General features: G+C 35.0%; 2 protein-coding genes across 4 annotated transcripts in view; one reads left to right on the top strand and one right to left on the bottom strand.

The window, feature by feature from the left end:
* The window catches only part of LOC128211321 (fas-binding factor 1-like), a 41642-nt gene extending 28446 nt beyond the window's left edge, over window positions 1-13196 (bottom strand). For all 3 annotated transcript variants that reach the window (XM_052915987.1, XM_052915997.1, XM_052916006.1), the window contains exons 1-12: window positions 13064-13196; window positions 12830-12863; window positions 12094-12144; window positions 11699-11777; window positions 10397-10502; window positions 9343-9724; window positions 8742-8837; window positions 7755-7910; window positions 6334-6453; window positions 3138-3383; window positions 2364-2460; window positions 696-1026 (exon numbers count right to left, since the gene is read on the bottom strand). In XM_052915987.1, the coding sequence (XP_052771947.1) occupies window positions 696-1026; window positions 2364-2460; window positions 3138-3383; window positions 6334-6453; window positions 7755-7910; window positions 8742-8837; window positions 9343-9724; window positions 10397-10502; window positions 11699-11777; window positions 12094-12144; window positions 12830-12863; window positions 13064-13072 (1707 nt within the window). In that variant the 5' untranslated portion in view covers window positions 13073-13196. The remainder of the gene's footprint in view (window positions 1-695; window positions 1027-2363; window positions 2461-3137; window positions 3384-6333; window positions 6454-7754; window positions 7911-8741; window positions 8838-9342; window positions 9725-10396; window positions 10503-11698; window positions 11778-12093; window positions 12145-12829; window positions 12864-13063) is intronic.
* Window positions 13197-13223: 27 nt separating this feature from the next.
* LOC128246801 (nucleoside diphosphate kinase homolog 5-like) lies at window positions 13224-18888 on the top strand. The gene is made up of 5 exons (XM_052965250.1): window positions 13224-13427; window positions 16223-16428; window positions 17089-17189; window positions 17578-17696; window positions 18461-18888. Exons 1-5 carry the CDS (start codon window positions 13281-13283, stop codon window positions 18542-18544), a joined length of 657 nt encoding a protein of 218 aa, XP_052821210.1. The 5' UTR covers window positions 13224-13280; the 3' UTR covers window positions 18545-18888.
* The last annotated feature ends 639 nt before the right edge of the window (window positions 18889-19527 follow it).

The raw sequence follows: 19527 nt of genomic DNA, 5'->3' as shown, positions 1-19527 counted from the left end.
CATGTTATAGAGAATTAGACAGCGAGAGCAAATACTGTGTGAAATGTAAATCAAAGAGCTTGTGAAAAAGGCAATTCTGACATCAAAAATCAGAAACTTTTTTTTTTAAAAAGATATGACAACAGCGTCAAAAAAGATCACTAAGGTTGTCTTTTTTCAGTTGAACAAGGGATAAAACTCAATGATTATTAAAGCCAGGGTTATGGGCCTTAGTGTGCCAAAGCATGCTGTTTCTTGAAACACTCTGTACCAAGTTTCAGTTGAACATCTTGAACTTTTTTTGAGTAAGGGCTTTTTGCAAGAAGATGTTGCTGATGTGACAACAGCACCATTGACACCAACTAAGGCACAAATGCTATCACAATACTTTTAATTGAATTTACAAATTTCTGGTTCATGAAGTATCTGTCAGTGTCTGTTTGGAGTTTGTTCATACAAATTAAATTAATAACTCAATTTGAAGACATTTTGGAGAAAAAAATCGCCAACATGTGAGTTCTTTTAAACATCTGTCATCAAAACAATGACCCTTGAAAATTAAGACCTTTCTTAATGTTCACGTCACTTGGGAGATGAAAAATTAATACAAACACGGATATCAATGTGTAATTTTACCCTCATATATTTATAGTGTCAAGGCAAGCTTAAGATTACTACTTTATTGAAATCCAAACTGGAAAAAGAACAAAGCTTACTGTAGGTGGGCCTTGCCGAGCAGGAGCTGAGAAAGATGACGCCTTCAGAAAATCATACTCCTCCTCATCATCATCATCGTCCTTCAATCCCAGCCAATCAGCTGCCTTGTTTGACTTCCCAGGGCTGGGAGCAGTAGACGGCTTCGTCACCTCCAGTTGTTTTGTGACAGGTTTTTCTGCTGGCTTTTCAGCTGGTTTTTCGGCAGTTTTGCCCCCTGTGGCCATCTCTAACCAGTCTAGTCCATCGTCTGCTTTCTTTGCCGGTGTGCTTGTGCCTCGTGGTTTGGGTGGTGAATCACCAAGACCGAATATGTCATCATCGTCTTGAAATCTGCATTGTTATTGAAACCATCAAATATAACCACATACATATTTATAGCATAGGTTTTATATTAGTTGAAAAAAAAAATGTTATCAATATCATGCAGCAGATATTTAAACACAGTGGCTGAAATTGGCAAAAAGTCCGAAAGGTCTGTACTGGAAAAACTAGAGCTGTCACAGGAGTGACGAATACCCCCAAATGCCGCCTGGACACAGGAATGGCAAACCATTCCTTTGATAAAAGGCCATAATTCCAAGGTTACTGCACACTGCATCTTCTTTTATCATGCATGTTTTGTTTTATTTAAATCTGTTGAGTAATTTAGAAGTTACACTGCTGACAAGAAAAACTAGCCTTTCATGAGTTATCGTCCGGAAACCGTTTTTCTATTTTTAGTAACAGTGACCTTGACCTTGGCCCCACCAGCCCCAATATCGAACTTGACCTGTATCTTCTGATGTTACACCTGTGTACCAAAAATTGTTCAAATCTGTCAAGCCTTTCATGAGTTATCGTCCGGAAACCGTTTTTCTATTTTTAGTAACAGTGACCTTGACCTTGGCCCCACCAGCCCCAATATCGAACTTGACCTGTATCTTCTGATGTTACACCTGTGTACCAAAAATTGTTCAAATCTGTCAAGCCTTTCATGATTTATCGTCCGGAAACCGTTTTTCTATTTTTAGTAACAGTGACCTTGACTTTGGCCCCACCAGCCCCAATATCGAACTTGACCTGTATCTTCTGATGTTACACCTGTGTACCAAAAATTGTTCAAATCTGTCTAGCCTTTCATGAGTTACCGACAAGCTCACTCCTATATACGCCCTCAAACTTCGTTTGTGGGGGTATAACAATTTCAGGGCTTGCTAAAATTCTTGATTGGGCTTGTTGATTATTTAATGACAAGCACCAGTATAAGGATTCCTGCATAAAGTCCAATTTTGTTGACTGTAAACACTTCTTTGATACAAATTGCTTTCCAATTGAGAATACAGGGGCACATAACAACAACAAAGTGATCGTGTTAAATAAAATAATTATAGGCAAGTCTAGGCAACTTTTGAAACTTAGTCAACTAGTGGTATTATTCACCAAACTTATATTGTATGAGGGCAATTCAAGAAATAAGTAGACCTAATAACGTATACAGATTTTTACGTCTTCATATTTGATGAGAAGATTCGAACAATGTATGTGATGTATAAATACAAAATTTTGTTAACTCTATTGAATGTTTTATGTCTACATATTTTTTGTATGGTCCTCGTACAATATTGCCAAATTAACTTAAGTCTTTTTCACATGAAGTTTCATAGTAGAACATCTTAGTGTCATACTACCTGACAGATCGTTTTGATGTAGGCCGAGAGCTGCTATTCGAGGCCACAGCAGACGGCATGTAACTTCCAAACAGGTAGTCGTCTTCTGATTCCTTCACTGTTATGCAAGATGATTACATATAGTATAAACTTATTTATTTTACAAAAACCTTGAAACAAATTATTTCAACATTATATTAATGACTCTCGTTGGCATGATGTTATGTGAGAGTGTGGTCTTGTGTTGTGGGGGAAACTGGAGTACCCATATGAAACCTACTTGTCCGGCTTGGTGACGCAAACTTAACACACATGCACCCAGGCTGGGATTTGGGTCTGTGGCGCCTTGGTGTGAAGCAAGTGCGCTAACATTGCGCTTACCAGACAACCTTAAGACATACTAACATATGTAAGGATTAAAACATCTTTGGAAAAAGAGCCCTGAGGAGGGATGTCCAATGTTTGTCTCATGCATTCTAGATATATTCATATATATATTTATTTATTATATATCTTATATCTTTATTTTATCTTATATTATTTAAAACCATTAATAACATAATTCTATGTCCAAAATTGATGTTTTATGCATTTGTCTTAAAGCGTTAGCAATGCTTCTAGCCATTTTCCGAATGTAAATATGAAAAACTGCGATCTGATCTTTTGTCCGCAGTCTTATATCACTGGTTTTCAGATATTTACGCAAGCTCATTCCAAGACAAAGAATAAAAAAGTTGTCAAAATGGTCAATCTGTGAGAGTGCAGCTTAAAGACAAAATACTAAGTATCCCATACCAGGCTGTGTATACTTGGAGTCCAAAACAAACTCCTTTCTCTCCTTAGAGCCCTCCAGATGTTTTGTGACAGAGTCCTTCCCCAGTAATTTATCCATAGCTGACTTGGCGGGCCGATTTTCATCGTCGTCTACGGGCTTTTTGACTTGTGGCTGTGGGGCGTGGCCTTTCTCTTCAATACCCAATCCTCCTAGGAAGTCATCATCGTCACTAAAGAGGGCCTCCTCTGATTTCTTCTTGGCAAGGGCTTTAAAAAAAGTAAATGGTATATAAAAAAAGAAAAAAGATTCATTTCCAAATTCCTTTTCCTCTCTATTTAAAGCTGCACTCTCACAGATTTACCGTTTTACAACTTTTTTTATTTTTTGTCTTGGAAAGAGCAAATTTTTGCATAAATATCTGCAAACCAATGATAAAAGATTGCTGACAAAAGACCAGAGCGCAGATTTGCATATTTCCGTTCGAAAATTAATGTTTTTGGCTTAAACCGTTACTAATGGTTTAAGAAAAATGCATAAAACATGGATTTTTAAACGTAAATATGAAAATCTGCAATCTAATTTTTTGTCGCCAGTCTTATATCACTGGTTTCCATGGATATTCGCAAAAATTGGCTCATTCCAAGACAATAAATAAAAAAAAGTTGTCAAAACGTTCAATCTGTGAGAGTGCAGTTTAAACATAGGTATTTAACATTTGAAAAATGGCTCAAGTAATCATAAGAAGTAATTTTGTGATGAAATTAAATATCTAACATCAAACTGGCCATGTAAAAAAATAACTAAGTATTGTCAGTTAAATTACAACAATACCAGTGAGAGTGACAGACCTTGTTCAGTGTCCACTACTTCCTCCTGAGCCAATAATCATGAACAGTCTCAAGTCTGGGTCTAGACACTACGACTCAGAACAATACTTTAAGAATATTATGAAAAATTATTTTTATTCTATTTGTTTTAAAAAATTAAAAGAAATAATTTTACGATTTTAAATAATGATAAAATTCATAAAAAAAATCATCATCAATACTCAACTAATTTTACAATGAAACTAGAGCAGTCACAGGAGTGACCAATACCCCCAAATGCCGCCTGGACAAAGGAATGGCAAACCATTCCTTTGAAAAGAGGCCATAACTCCAAGGTTACTGCACACTGCATCTTCTTTAATCATGCATGTATTGTTTTATTTAAATCTGTTGAGTAATTTAGAAGTTGCACTGCTGACAAGAAAAACTAGCGTTTCATGAGTTATCGTCTGGAAACCGTTTTTCTATTTTTAGTAACAGTGACCTTGAACTTGGCCCCACCAGCCCCAATATCAAACTTGACCTGTATCTTCTGATGTTACACCTGTGTACCAAAAATTGTTCAAATCTGTCTAGCCTTTCATGAGTTATCGTCTGGAAACCGTTTTTCTATTTTTAGTAACAGTGACCTTTACCTTGGCCCCACCAGCCCCAATATCGAACTTGACCTGTATCTTCTAATGTTACACCTGTGTACCAAACATGTTCAAATCTGTCAAGCCTTTCATGAGTTATCGTCCGGAAACCATTTTTTTATTTTTAGTAACAGTGACCTTGACCTTGGCCCCACCAGCCCCAATATCGAACTTGACCTATATCTTCTGATGTTAAACCTGTGTACCAAACTGTATCTTCTGATGTTACACCTGTGTACCAAAAATTGTTCAAATCTGTCTAGCCTTTCATGAGTTCTCGTCCGGAAACCGTTTTTCTATTTTTAGTAACACTGACCTTGACCTTGGCCCCACCAGCCCCAAGATCGAACTTGACCTGTATCTTCTGATGTTACACCTGTGTACCAAAAATTGTTCAAATCTGTCAAGCCTTTCATGAGTTATCATCCGGAAACCGTTTTTTCTATTTTTAGTAACAGTGACCTTGACCTTGGCCCCACCAGCCCCAAGATCGAACTTGACCTGTATCTTCTGATGTTACACCTGTGTACCAAAAATTGTTCAAATCTGTCAAGCCTTTCATGAGTTATCGTCCGGAAACCGTTTTTCTATTTTTAGTAACAGTGACCTTGACCTTGGCCCCACCAGCCCCAATATCGAACTTGACCTATATCTTCTGATGTTACACCTTTGTACCAAACTGTATCTTTTGATGTTACACCTGTGTACCAAAAATTGTTCAAATCTGTCTAGCCTTTCATGAGTTATCATCTGGAAACCGTTTTTCTATTTTTAGTAACAGTGACCTTGACCTTGGCCCCACCAGCCCCAATATCAAACTTGACCTATATCTTCTGATGTTACACCTTTGTACCAAACTGTATCTTTTGATGTTACACCTGTGTACCAAAAATTGTTCAAATCTGTCTAGCCTTTCATGAGTTATCGTCTGGAAACCATTTTTCTATTTTTAGTAACACTGACCTTGACCTTGGCCCCACCAGCCCCAATATCGAACTTGACCTGTATCTTCTGATGTTACACCTGTGTACCAAAAATTGTTCAAATCTGTCAAGCCTTTCATGAGTTATCGTCCGGAAACCGTTTTTCTATTTTTAGTAACAATGACCTTGGCCCCACCAGCCCCAATATCGAACTTGACCTGTATCTTCTGATGTTACACCTGTGTACCAAAAATTGTTCAAATCTGTCTAGCCTTTCATGAGTTATCGTCCGGAAACCGTTTTTCTATTATTAGTAACAGTGACCTTGACCTTGGCCCCACCAGCCCCAATATCAAACTTGACCTGTATCTTCTGATGTTACACCTGTGCACCAAAAATTGTTCAAATCTGTCAAGCCTTTCATGAGTTATCGTCCGGAAACCATTTTTCTATTTTTAGTAACAGTGACCTTGACCTTGGCCCCACCAGCCCCAATATCGAACTTGACCTGTATCTTCTGATGTTACACCTCTGTACCAAAAATTATTCAAATCTGTTTAGCCTATCATGAGTTATCGTCCGGAAACCATGAAAACCATCAGACAGACCGACCGACCGACCGACAGACAGACCGACCGACAGACAGACCGACAAGCTCACTCCTATATACGCCCTCAAACTTCGTTTGTGGGGGTATAATAATTTATTGCAGTTTTGCCGCTTGACTTTTCAAAAAAGTACTGGTTTCTGTCTAGAATACAGTCTCAAGATCAATCATAATCTACAATGTAGCTAAAATAAAGGACTATAAACCACAATACAAGAGTATACCAGGTTTAGGAGGCTGTTTTTGTATGACTGTTTCCAGAGTTTTGTCTAGGGCCTCAGACTGAGTGTTGTTGCTGCCACTGCGAGTTGGGGGTCGGTCAAATAAGCTCCGCCTGGGTGAATCTGAAATGTTTTGTATTACATTTGTAAATGTTTTTAAAATTTATCACAACATTGTTGTTGATTTTCATCAGTTTGGGAATTGGGTTAGGAAATTTCTAATCGGAAAATTTTGACTAAAACTGGGAATTCCAATTTTGACCAGAAATGTCTCAGAATGCTTAAAAATAAGATAGTAAAGATAAAAGTATGTGATCTGTGATTTCTTTCTTCAAGAATACACCAACTACTTCAAACAACAAGAGCTGTCACAGAGACAGCGTGCTCGACTATTCGGCCGCTTTTTGGAGTATGGATTGAAAAGTTTTGGCGAAACATGCATGGATCACTGTTAGATTAGATTTCAATGTAATACATGATGTGCTGAGATATTTACATAAATTGAATGGAAAATATTTGAGGTGATACGCAAACTTTACCGTAAATTCTAAGTAGAAAAAGAGGCATAATTTTGTCAAAATGCTTGATAGAGTTAACTCCTCCTGTGTACAGGTTGGGGGTATGATGGTAAAAAAGTGTGCAAAGTTTCAAAGCCATATGTCAATGGACTTTGAAAATATTTGAGGTGGTACGCAAACATTAACATAAGTGGTTACGCCGACGCCGACGCTCGGGTGACTAAGATAGCTTTCCTTATTCTTTGAAAGGTCGAGCTAAAAAATGGTTTGCAGGCTTAATTTTATTTTTTTGGTTGGTTTTTCAAACATAAGTTATACGGGAACTTTTATTTTCACATAAATGTAGGAAACATTTAACAGCTTTTACCATTGGGTGTGAGGCCAAATTTCGACCCCATATTGGTCAGAAAAAATTCTCTGTTGTTTTAATATGAACTATTTAACAATGAACATTTTATCAATGAAGTCATAGAATTCACTTGTTGGCTGCTTCTTTACAGAGATATAAAAAAACAAAAAATAATCAGACAATATCATAGTGAATAGCTGATCATGCTAAAACACATAACTTATATTTCATCCACTCCCGGATAATATTATAAACTTGTAAGATTGGTAAAACCTGAAGAAAGTTTCAAGTGATATAAGAGAACATTAAAAAAACAAGAACAATACAAAATAAACCTTATGGTAAAATTCTACCCTGCACATAAAGGTGTATAGCAGTTATATATAATAGTACACCGCAAAATTCTACCAAGAATACTTTCTTCCCTTTTTTGAGGAGAATCCTGTCCCTTTTTTGGGCCCACCCTGCTCTTATAAACCTACAACTCACTTTTAAAACAAAGATTTTTATAGACCACGATAAGCTGAACTGTACAGAAAACGGACTGAGCAGCTTACCTAGTTTTTCAGTATTAGCTGACCGTGGTGAAGGCTTTTCCTCCGAGGCTTTTTGTTGTTGTTGTTGTTTAGCTGCTGATTTCTTGGTTGGCAAACCAAGATCCTCTTCCTCGTCAGACAGGGGGATTCCTGCCAAGGGGTCATCAGCATCAAAGTCTGCAATAAGATTTTCACCACATAAAATTTTCCATTGCACAAGGGGGAACACAATTAACTGCATCTTGCCATTTGAAGATATCGGATATTATTATTACAAATAAATTTAATCCAAAAATTATAATTTTTTCGATGTGTTTTAATTTCTTCCAAACTTCTTACTATATAAGAATTGTCATTGATACATCATTTTCTTGACTATGGCAATAATTTTACTAATGTTTCCATAGAAAACCAGGACTTATTTTTGACTGCGTTCCTCTCGTCTGTTTCAAACTGGCTGATTGTTTAAACATACAGTAATAAAATGAATCATTATTTATTAATGTTACATTAAGATTTTGTGTTATGATAAAGACTCAAATTATTAGCTAGTTGTAATATTGATACGTTAAATATGCCTGTCATTTCAATAATTAGATTTTGTTATGACAGCGAAATATAAATGTGAAATCAAATTAAGTATTCAATATGCGCAGAGAATCCTTTTCTTATAATCATTTATGTGAGGCAATTTTTGACAGAAATATCAGTATAATTTTCAATCCTTTTTTCTGAAATGTCATTTAATTCAAATACTCATTTAATTAATAAAAGGCTGAAAGTGTACAATGTTTCTCATATTGCACATAGAATATTTATAGAACTTTTTGAGGAGTAGAAAATGAAAACAGAATTATTGCTCTGCCCAGTATATATATAAATATATAACTTTAATGATTTGAATGGGTTGTGTCCATTTCACGCTTGTTGTATTTTACAACTCGTTCAAAAAGGCAGTCTCGGACCATTTAAAAAAACACTTTAAAGAGTGAAACTTGGTACCCTTACCCCCAAAGTCTAGAGACTTAGATTTGGGCACAGTTCTAGGCCTCTCCTGTGCACCATCACCAGGCTTCAGGGTTACACTGGCCCGCTCATTCAGATCTACAAGCAAACAATAAAACTCATTTTATCATTTTATCTATTTTATAAATTGATACAATTTAAAATGGGCCAATTTTTAAGAACGATGTTTAAGTTAACAAAGTGATTAACAACATTGTTGTTAACTTTCAAACGTCAATTAGGTGATGATGTACTCGTACATTCAAATAAAACAAGTACAGCTGCAGCAGCTGTCTCAAAGTTTGTTATATTTACTGCAGATCATAAGTGTAGCCAGTAAACTTTTAAAGCAGTAACAAATTGAAATTTAACAACGATACTATTAACAAGTTGTTAACTTTGACTTAGTTCTGAACAATCAATTTTGCATTGTTTGTATCAAAGAATGGAATTACTGACTATTGTACTTTACTAGTAAACTTCAAATATTCAACAACATGTCAATGATAAGAGTTTAACGCTTAACACTCAATCTACATGTACACAGTCTCAAAAATAGGAAACGCAAGATGAAATGCAATAATTATCCATCAATAAATCTCACCTGTCATTTTCCCAGGAGCTGTGGTTGGCCTATATTCTGATATGTATTCAGTCTGTGGGGATTGCGGTTTCCTTGATGGTGACCTTCTCGAACCACTTCCTGGCCTGTTGGTATCAATACCCCCAGAGGCCTCTTTCCCGGTTGGGGTGCCCCTGCCAGGAGGGGAAGTTACTCTTTGATGACTAGGGGAAATCACTCTATTCCCAGGAGAAGTCATCCTGAGAGGGGGTGAGGAAGCCCGTGGGGTGCCCCCGCGGGATCTAGGGGTGGTCGAACGCCTTGGGGTCCCCGATTTTCCAGATTTGTCCTTTAAACTCCCACGCTTAGGAGTTTTGGTACTGCCAGCTGCTTGGAAAAGGTCGGCATCAAGGTCATCAAGGTCCTGAAAGATTGATAATTTGTTTTTACAACCATTTATCATACCATTATACACCAAGTCTTATGAAACCTATGAAGGGTGAAAAAAGTAAAACAAGTACTTTTACTGTAAATGTATAACAATTTGGTTCTTATCTTAGTAAGTCAGTTTTATATTTTGTATTCATCTGAAAAATAAGAACAACCCTACTCTTTCACTTCAGTGTATTGATTCATAAATTCAACTATTAAAGTACAAGTATTCAAAAGCAAAATAAGAACTATTTTTCATCTTTCCAACAAAATCCAAATGGCAACTTGTCCCTATCTTCCCCAAACTACTTTGTGCAAACCAAGAACAAGTAAACACCACTATAGAGAGCTCATCATACATGTAGATGTTTTAAAAATGCTTGTCACCCAGTCTGTTCAGAACTTAAAACATATATATATCTATAAATCATCTGTTTCATGCATTCATATATATTTTATATTGGACTGAATAAATATGCTCGACCCAAAAAACCTTGCTCTGATAAAATCGCCAGGCTTGCCAATAAATCAGAGTTTACATTGTCAGTCCTGTGACAGTCCATAACAGGGTTTTAGCCCAAAAATACTGTAAACGCTTGAGCTTGGTATAAATCTTGCTGACTGAAATAATTATGATAATGTAGTAAAAGTAATTGTCACATACAGCAATGCTTTTTGCCATTTTATTGACATCGGCTTCAGACACATCAGATAGGTCCCCCTCCTCTGCAGCCTGGGCAAGACTGCTGTAGAAGTCCTCATCTTTAGAGCTGTAATTCACAAACACAGTGTTAATTAAAGGAGTGAGAATATCCTAATTACTAAACATAACAATTTCTATAGAACAAGCGTCAAATTCAGGTTAAAAAGATTATTGTTATTATATTTCTACACACAAACTTAGATCAATGAAAATCATCGTAATTCTATTTAAAGTTTATATGTAATGGAATAAACTAAAAAAAAATTGTACATAAGGTGAGTAATGTGTATAATTCATGGAACATTGTAACTTTTCTTCAAATATAATAATGAGGTGAGTTATTAGCAAATTTTACCAATAAATGAGTGTCAGGCTACAATTATTAAATAGTTGTTTTTTTAGGTCTAGGCCTAAAAAAATACTTTTGGTTCAGGTTAACTTACCATTACCTACGAAATAGGCTCCGTTCCTACTTTTTTCATAAGTCTGTTGACAATGGGTTTTATTAAACGTGTGATTTAAAATCTTGTTTAAAACATTTAAAGATTTATACAGAAGTTAACTTTGATGACATTCCCAAACGATGAAAATAACGTTCTTACATAAATCCTAATAAAAAAAAGTATATAAAAGACAAAAAGCCTACCTACTGTACCTGTTTTTGAAAAGATGCAACTCTTACAATCCAAATTCTTTTTGGTCCTATTTGCTGGTCATATTTTTTTTAAAAGGTTAGTTCACTTCATTCGGAAGTAAACAGTAAAAAACGCTACCTACCTACTCACACCTAAAAATGTGGGTAGAGGAACATCAAACAAATTATTTAATAATTGGGTCTGCATGATGCGTTTATCAGGTAACATCCAAACACCCATCCTCAGCACCCCAGGGTATCATAACCTATATGATACCCTGGGAAAATCAGCTGTGAAAATCTGGTACTCATGAATAATTGATAAGGTGAATCCAGTTGCTTGATTTGTCGCATGAGACAAACCTCATGCCGTGCAGAAATGGCCGAGAAGTTACGTATGTTATCTCGGTTTGAAATAATCCATGACTTACAAATCGTTTTAGGCAGGATATTGTTATATATGCCGGTGGCTCTTCACAGAGGAGATTCTTTCCTTTTTGTAATCGGCTCTTTCATTGGTCGAAAAAAGCTTATGAATATTCAAGATTTACGACATTTCCTTAGCCAATTTGCCCAGGGTATCATATAGGTTATGATACGCAGGGGGTCCTAGGATAACAAACACCAACCTTTGTTTTTTGGCTGAGAATTGTTGCCTGTTGGAGGTACCACTGAGGGTGGACTTCTTTTTAGGAGGACTGGCATAATCTATAAATGAACAGAAACTGTCTCAGTGTAACAAGCAAATGTATTGATTTCTATATGACACAATATCTTACTTTCAAAAGACTTCTACTAAATGATGTTAAAGAAACTGCTTAAGAATTTTGGTAAAAACATGTCATGTTGGTATACATAGCTTATGTTTTAAATGTTAGATGGAATCCGACAATAAACAAATATTAACTTGACTTGACTTGAAAAATATACTATAAAGAAATAACTGCGGGTTTGTTTTACTTTGTATTTTCAGCAAACTTAAATGATTTACTTAGACAAATGTTTTTAGTAAATTTTTACTTACCATCTTCCAACAAATCTCCAAGATCATCCAAAGGATCTTTTATAGCCCCTTCTAGAAGAAAGAAAAAGTTGGTGTTTTTAAAGCTTTTGGGTTTTGGTTAACTATTTATTCAAAGACCTAATGTTGCAACAAACATATATATAACACGTAAACAGCAATTTGTGGACAAGCATAAATTGGATTATTTATCTATTTATAATATTGAACATGTATGTTAGAGTGAAAGATAGTGTGTATGCCTGAACACTTTTAAACCCAAAGTCAACACCACACATGCATTATCAATAAAGCTTACTATATAACCAGACAGTACAACTTAATGTATCTATGGACTACCCTTAACACTTAACAATCCAAAGAATTTCGGACACTTCGGTCATTTTTTAAATGAACGTGAGCCTAATAGTGTAACATAACTTATTGACTTTGGGCACCAAATGTAACAGACTGCACAAATTACTATGTGCACCTAGCGTGATCAAACCAAAGACCTCTCGCTCTGCAGATGGACACTCAAATATGTTGCTATAAAAGCTAGCTCAACAGTGCTTGTAAGTGCCATGTATGACTGACAATATATTGTCATATTTAAACTGGCATTTAAATCATTATTTTTTTTAAGCATAAACTATGGAACTCTTTTCCTCCCCTTCCTATTAGTAATAAATTACAGAAACAACTGTTGTGCTACACTTATTTTGTTGAGGAGCATTTAAATAGTAAAGTGAGAACTCACTGGGCTTTGATCGACTAACTCCTGGTGTCCAACCCTGAAAATAAAATAAAACAAAGTGAGGCTGTCAACGTGAAAAGCTCATTTTCCACAAACAACAATAAGGATGAATATGTCTGAGTACGAAATAGAAATTAAGCTTGTAAAAACATGTCCAAAAACATCAATTGTCGAACATTTCATTTATGATGAACATGCCGACGTGTAGCAAGCATTTGCAATGAGTTAAGAGCTTACCGTATCCATTATAAACCATTAAAAATAACACTGTTCAAAGGTTTATTTACAAAATTAGTTGAATTGACTGAAATAGTGACAGCTACTCGGCCATTTTTAATCAATTTCGGACAGTTTCGGTTTTTGTCGAAAAGCACAGATCTCACGAGATTATGAAAACTATAGCAACGAGAGGAAGCCATTCTTGTTTACATTCATATTACCAATCTGTAGCAAAATGACAGGCGAAAACGCCGAAAACATCACAATGGAGCCTCCACATATTTACGTAGAAAGGACATTGGCAATAATTAAACCTGACGCTGTCCACAAATCAGAAGAAATCGAGGACATAATTCTCAGATCAGGATTTGCTATTTTGCAGGTGATTTACCTTGTTTCATTTTGTGGGTGGGGTAACTATGATTTCTTCCTTGGTGTAGACTGTAGTAGTTCTGTGTGACTAAGTCTATTTCATGCCAGACATTGCGATTTGCTTACGCAAAAACCTTCACACAATGGTTTTGAAATAGCAGACATTAAAGGAATGAATTGCGGGATTGATGTCAATATTGGGTATGCACGCAGTTAGGCCACTTAGGGCAGTCTGTACGAAAGTTCGTCGGACCTCGGCTCCGGCCGGTAATAAATGGTGAGGTCACAGCTATATTGTAGGCCCGCTTGTCCGGCAATAATTTTTGGGGCAAAATGATTTAATAAATATGTGTCAAACGTGTATCTTGTTAATTTTATTAACTAACCTATGTTTACTTTATCAAACCAACTTAATCAGGGAGTTTATCGACCTGAGCTCCCCGGGTTTTGACGCATTCAAAATCGTAAATGACCCGAAAATGAAGCATCATAAATTAGTAATATTAATCATTTGCGAGACATGATCTAAATGTCTTTTTATCAATTAAAGTCAAGAGAAATTAACACCCGCAATGACAACTGATTATCGATCTGGAATCTTATCGGTTTCCATGTTAATTAGCACCACTCAAACTCAATGACGTGATAACTCCGCCCATTATGCAAATTAACGGATACTTTCTGCTTTTTTACTTAGTACGATGGTTTAAAAAACAACAATGCTTAAATATATTTTGTATTAGTTTTTTAAACCATGTCTATATCCGTTTAAAAAATGTATATATGTATTAGTTTTTAATAGATAATCATGTACCTTGCAATGCCATCATACGACAAATAAAAACTATAATTAAGAAGTAAGACCATGTATTTAGAAAAACACGGACAATGACACTTGAAGATCTGATTTTGATTCTTGAAAATCAGATTTTTAGAGTCATTGACCATTGGGTTTAGACCCTGTTGAAAGCCCTGACTTTCACAAAAATGTACATAAAATGTTTGGTCCTGCAAAAACTGGTCCGGTCCTGCAATGTAGACTGTATTGCAGGACCTCGTGTCCTGCAATGTGATAATGAATTTCGTACAGACTGTTAGGGTGGTTAAAGTGTGTGGAGTGAGAGACTCCGCTTTGACAAGCCAAATTGTGTTCATATCCCTGTAGTTACATCAATACCGCAATTCATTTTATACTTACATTTACACCAATAGTTCATTATTTTATTCAAGAATTGTTGAAAAATACTATTTCATTTAAGAAAACCTTACAGTAATCCTTCCTCACCCATTCTGTAAATAGTACGACCCGTGTGTAACCGGAAACATTTTTTTCAAATGACATCACAATAACACAGGAAAAGACCAACCACTTGAAATCACTTTTTAACGTAAAATTAGGAGACTAGGCAACAATACATTGAACATAATTATCTTTTTTACTGAAATGTTTTTTTTTTACGGGACCTACCGACACAATACAAACAATGATTCGCAATCTGATCATATTGGAAGATGTTGCATTCATTGGATGATAAAAGTGTGACGAATTTACCACAGCCGTATAAAATTGTTGACTGTAACCTTAAAAGTTGTTTCTTTATTTTTGATAAGAATAATTTTAACCAATCAGAATGCTAATTGTAACCAATCAAAGTGCTTCGTTTTCAACCAATCAACAGTCAGTTTAAACAACCAATGAAAGCATTGCTTTGCTTGAGCGCTTTTCGCAGCGTATATAAGGCCGAGTTTTTCAAAATATCGTCATTCTAGATGCAGTTACCATACAGTCAAATTCAAGAAATAATTGGTATTAATCAACTTGAACTTTGTAGTTGCTTATCTTAAATATTTACTATATTTACCGAAAAGCTCAGCTTTGACGTATTGTATAGTTAATAGCTGTTGAGTGGACCGGGTTGTTGTTGAAAGATACGATAGTTAATTTAATGTATACACTTCTATGCTCTAACTAGAAAGCTCAGCTATCCCGTGAGGCATAGTAAGTTGGAACTTCAACAATCTTTCAGAGAAACCTCTGCTTTCCTGTTGGATGAAGTTAGAGCGTATTTATATTTAGATTGCAGACGTAAAAAAAGAAAGTGAACACATTTTATGTATTTAAATGTACCACGAAAGCTCAGCTATCTGGTATTTCATAACTGAGTAGTATTTTATTAAGTATTGTAATTTTGAAAGATACAACTCTGTGTTTTATGCAAGAAAGATCAGCTTTCTGTTAATTCACAGAGATCACTGATAAAGCAGTAGATTTAAAGAGTTGGAAAATCATTTTAATAAGTTGATCATAGGCATTTTGACAACAGGAAAATTACTTATACAAAACTTCTTCTATAATTATTTTGTGATTATTGTTTTTGAGCTAAATTGCAATCATTTGTATCCAATCAAAAGGTTAAGTAACCTTGAGGAAAATTATTATAAAGTTGCACCTTTTATTATTTATTAAAGAGTTCTGCCATAACTTTGATAAAATAGTGTACAGCCGCTCGGTACACACCAAACACGTTACAAAAGCAATAGCCAAAAGGCAGTTCATTTAAGGAATGGAAGTTGAGGTGTTAATAAAGCCAGTTGGCATGGGTTGAAACTATCTGCCATAATCTTGTAAAACAGGTGTTTAATTTGTGTATTTGATTGGGGTTTTCCATTCCTCACCTTGATTGCATATTAAAATCTTTCCCCTTGATGTGTGTGTTATTTTTTTTATTACCAACGAGGCAAGAATCTGTGATTTATGATGTAAAAAAATTGTGAGATGTTAGTCAATAAAACTTCCTGTTTCAGAAAAGACGAGTACATCTAACCCCAGAACAAGCTAGTGATTTCTATGCAGAACACTATGGAAAACTGTTCTTCGCGAGTTTGGTTGCTTACATGTCAAGTGGACCAGTTATTGCACTTGTGATAGCGAGAGACCAGGCCATCTCATACTGGCGTGAGTTGATTGGACCAACTAACACAGTCAAGGCCAGACAAACACACCCAGATTGGTAAAACCCTTATCATGTTACATAATATTGTTTATATATCTCATTAAAATGACTATCGATCTTGTTTAAATGACTGACATATATCATTAAAATGACTTTTGTATGTAATTAAAAAATGACCAGCAACTTGACATCTTAGGCCATTGTGATTGGCCAATTATCCTGTTTTAAAAAATATGTAAGTCAATTTAATAAGATTCTAAGTCGTTTTAACGAGAAATGTATGTCATTACTATCAGTGACAATGTATTTTTAACGAGATACTTTGTCATTTAAACAACTTGCCTAAGTCTTTTTAAAGAGATAAAAAATAATACCTCTATGCCATCATAACTTCACAATTTTTCCTTATCTAGTGATACATATTTCTTCTTTTGACAAACTAGAAATGGTTCCTGTTAGATTCCAATTAAGCACTGCCCGGTTCCCATAGGTTACAACTTGTTAACGATTGTTTTTGTAGCAATACAGCAGTGTTAGAATTATGTAATCAATTACATATAATATTGACAAATCACTATTTTGGCTGTTCAAACTTTGATAAACTCAGGTATATTGTTATTGTGGAGACCACAAACATGGAACAGCCTCTTGTTTCCTTTTCATTTTTGAATAATAATATTTTATTGATTCATTACTTGATATGGCATTCATTTTCAGTTTACGAGCAATATACGGTACAGATGACCAGAGAAATGCCCTCCATGGGAGTGACAGTTTCACAAACTCTGAGAGAGAAATCCGATTCTTCTTCCCTGATAGTAAGTACCATATATCTGTTTAGCTTTGCAACTAAAGAACCTTTTTGCCTTGAAAAAGTCAAGTGTTTTACTTCTTGTAACAGGCATCTTTATTGAATCATACTTGTAAGCTTTCCATACTCATCTTTATAAGTAGTAAGAAATCTGAACATTCTGTAAATAAATATCATGTGAGTGTCTTAAATCTAAAATATATGTTATTTTGTAAGGATAATATTATTAGTTAGGAGTTGATACCATACTGTAGTGAAACTTGCTTCTTTATGTATGTGTACGCATTAATGTATTTTCAAATAAATTGGAACAAAATTAAGGAGTATTATTGATGGTACCAGGCTACAACTACATTATATCTAAAGTCTTACACCTCGTCTCTCTTTCCCTGCAGGTATTGTAGAGCCAGTGCCTGTTGGCCAGGCCTCCAAGGACTTCCTGTCCAGAAAAGTAAACCCCACTCTCCTGAAGGGCCTCACAGAGCTCTGCAAACAGAAACCACTTGATCCTGTGGTGAGATACTTGTTTAATGCTTTAAAGGAACTAGACACCAGATGATACAATTGCAAAACTTACTGTTACACAAAAATGATATCTTTGTGTACAACGCATTGAAACTTAATTGCTAATGTATCACATTGCATTAAATATGACCCATGTATTTTTTCACAGTTTTTGCATATTTTTTCAATTTGAAATTTACTGGGTTTGTCTACCACGTAAATCCCAGTTAATTTTAACTTAGCGTCAGTATATGTATATGTACTAATCACATAACTTTCACAAGCGGATTATGCACGCTTCAAACTGGGAAACTATTGTGCGGTAACTAAAGGGGAAAACTCAGCTGAGACTGCGACAAAATATTTTTTTATGTCATGTAAAATGATGTATTTTTGGCCTCACACTGCATTTGTAGCTGACACTGACAATTTTAGACTTGTTTTGTGGAAATCATGTATTCGCGGATTTTAGGATCGTTTGCTGTCTAGCCGTTAAAGTGTTCATAACCAGGATTGAATGTTAATTTGAACTTTACCATGAACTTGAATTGTTGACTGGTGTAACCATATTGGAGTGTATTTTTTGTCTGATAACTTCTGTCCTGTTTGTTTTTATAAATTAATTCTCATCTTTATTTTACAACATTCATCTGTTGTAGGAATTTGCTTTTTATATCACTTAAAATCATTTTTGTTAGTTTAGTCTATGATTTAATTCTGGTAATTCAGGATTCCAGAATTTCATATATTAATATTTTTTATTCTTTTTTTCAGGTTTGGTTGGCTGACTGGCTGCTAGAAAATAACCCAAACAAGCCTCGCATAGCCCAAATGAAAGTCCAGGAACCGGACAACTGAAATGTGTACTGTGTACAATAACTTGTTGAGGAAATTAGGCTGACAAAAAAGTGAAAATGTTCATGTCCTTATAAATGCAATTTTCCAATTCTTATTAAAAATAATATAAGTCAGCTTTGTTTTATTAACTTTGTTTTATTGCAAAAAATGGTACAGTGAAAATATTTCATTCGTAGTTGAAAATGAATAAGAATTGTTTTACCTGATAAATGAAAGTTTATGGATCTTAAAACATGGTAAAATAGGTCTTAATATATTTATTAAACATTTCAACTAACATATAGTATATGCCTGTGATATTTTATGTTTTCTTATGAATGAGAAAATAAAAACATTTTAAGATATATGTACCGGTAGAATGTTGTGTTTTACAGGGATTGAAAATGAGGGCTATTCCATTTAAACTTCCAAAATTACAATCAATGAAATTAGACTTTTGGATGAACAAGCCCAAATTCATATACTATCTTGGCAAATAATAGCTTGGCATCAAATTTTTGAACAAGCCCTGCTATATAAAATTCAGAATTTGAGCAAGCCCGGAAGACATTTTACCAGTGCAGGGCTCTGGGCTTGTGTTAATTTTGACCACTGAATTATGCCACTCCCTACAGAAGCAAATTTACCTTTTTGGGGTCCAAATTAGCAAAAAAGACACCCACTGATATACTATAAAAATAATTGCCTTCCCCCTAGGGTCTAAAATCACCTTTGATTGAGCCAATTTTGATCAATTTTCTATTATGAAATCAAAACCAACAGTTCATAAATCTTATGTTGTATCTGGGACCAATAACAAATTCCTACTCCCAGGTTGTATTTTTGTTAATAAGAAGTATTGTTTTTAATAATAAGGTTTAGTTCTTTAGCTGGATAAAAAATTATTGATACTATTGTTCTACCATATTTTTATATTTTGAAAACAAAGCCACATACTTGTGCCGAGGCTTTTTCTTGCATTTTGGAAGCAAGTAATTGCATCT

This window comes from Mya arenaria, chromosome 2 (assembly GCF_026914265.1).
Source record: "Mya arenaria isolate MELC-2E11 chromosome 2, ASM2691426v1".
In the NCBI taxonomy this organism is placed as follows: domain Eukaryota; kingdom Metazoa; phylum Mollusca; class Bivalvia; order Myida; family Myidae; genus Mya; species Mya arenaria.
Note: the sequence above shows the minus strand (reverse complement) of the source record. Positions and strands in the feature narration are given on the sequence as shown.

What these genes read in the sequence shown, in the direction of transcription:
- LOC128246801 (XM_052965250.1), top strand. Translation starts at nt 13,281, where the DNA reads ATGACAGGCGAAAACGCCGAAAACATCACAATGGAGCCTCCACATATT. An exon ending in CCGATTCTTCTTCCCTGATA is followed by an intron (nt 17,190 to 17,577) that starts GTAAGTACCATA and finishes CTTTCCCTGCAG; the next exon opens with GTATTGTAGAGCCAGTGCCT. An exon ending in AGAAACCACTTGATCCTGTG is followed by an intron (nt 17,697 to 18,460) that starts GTGAGATACTTG and finishes TCTTTTTTTCAG; the next exon opens with GTTTGGTTGGCTGACTGGCT.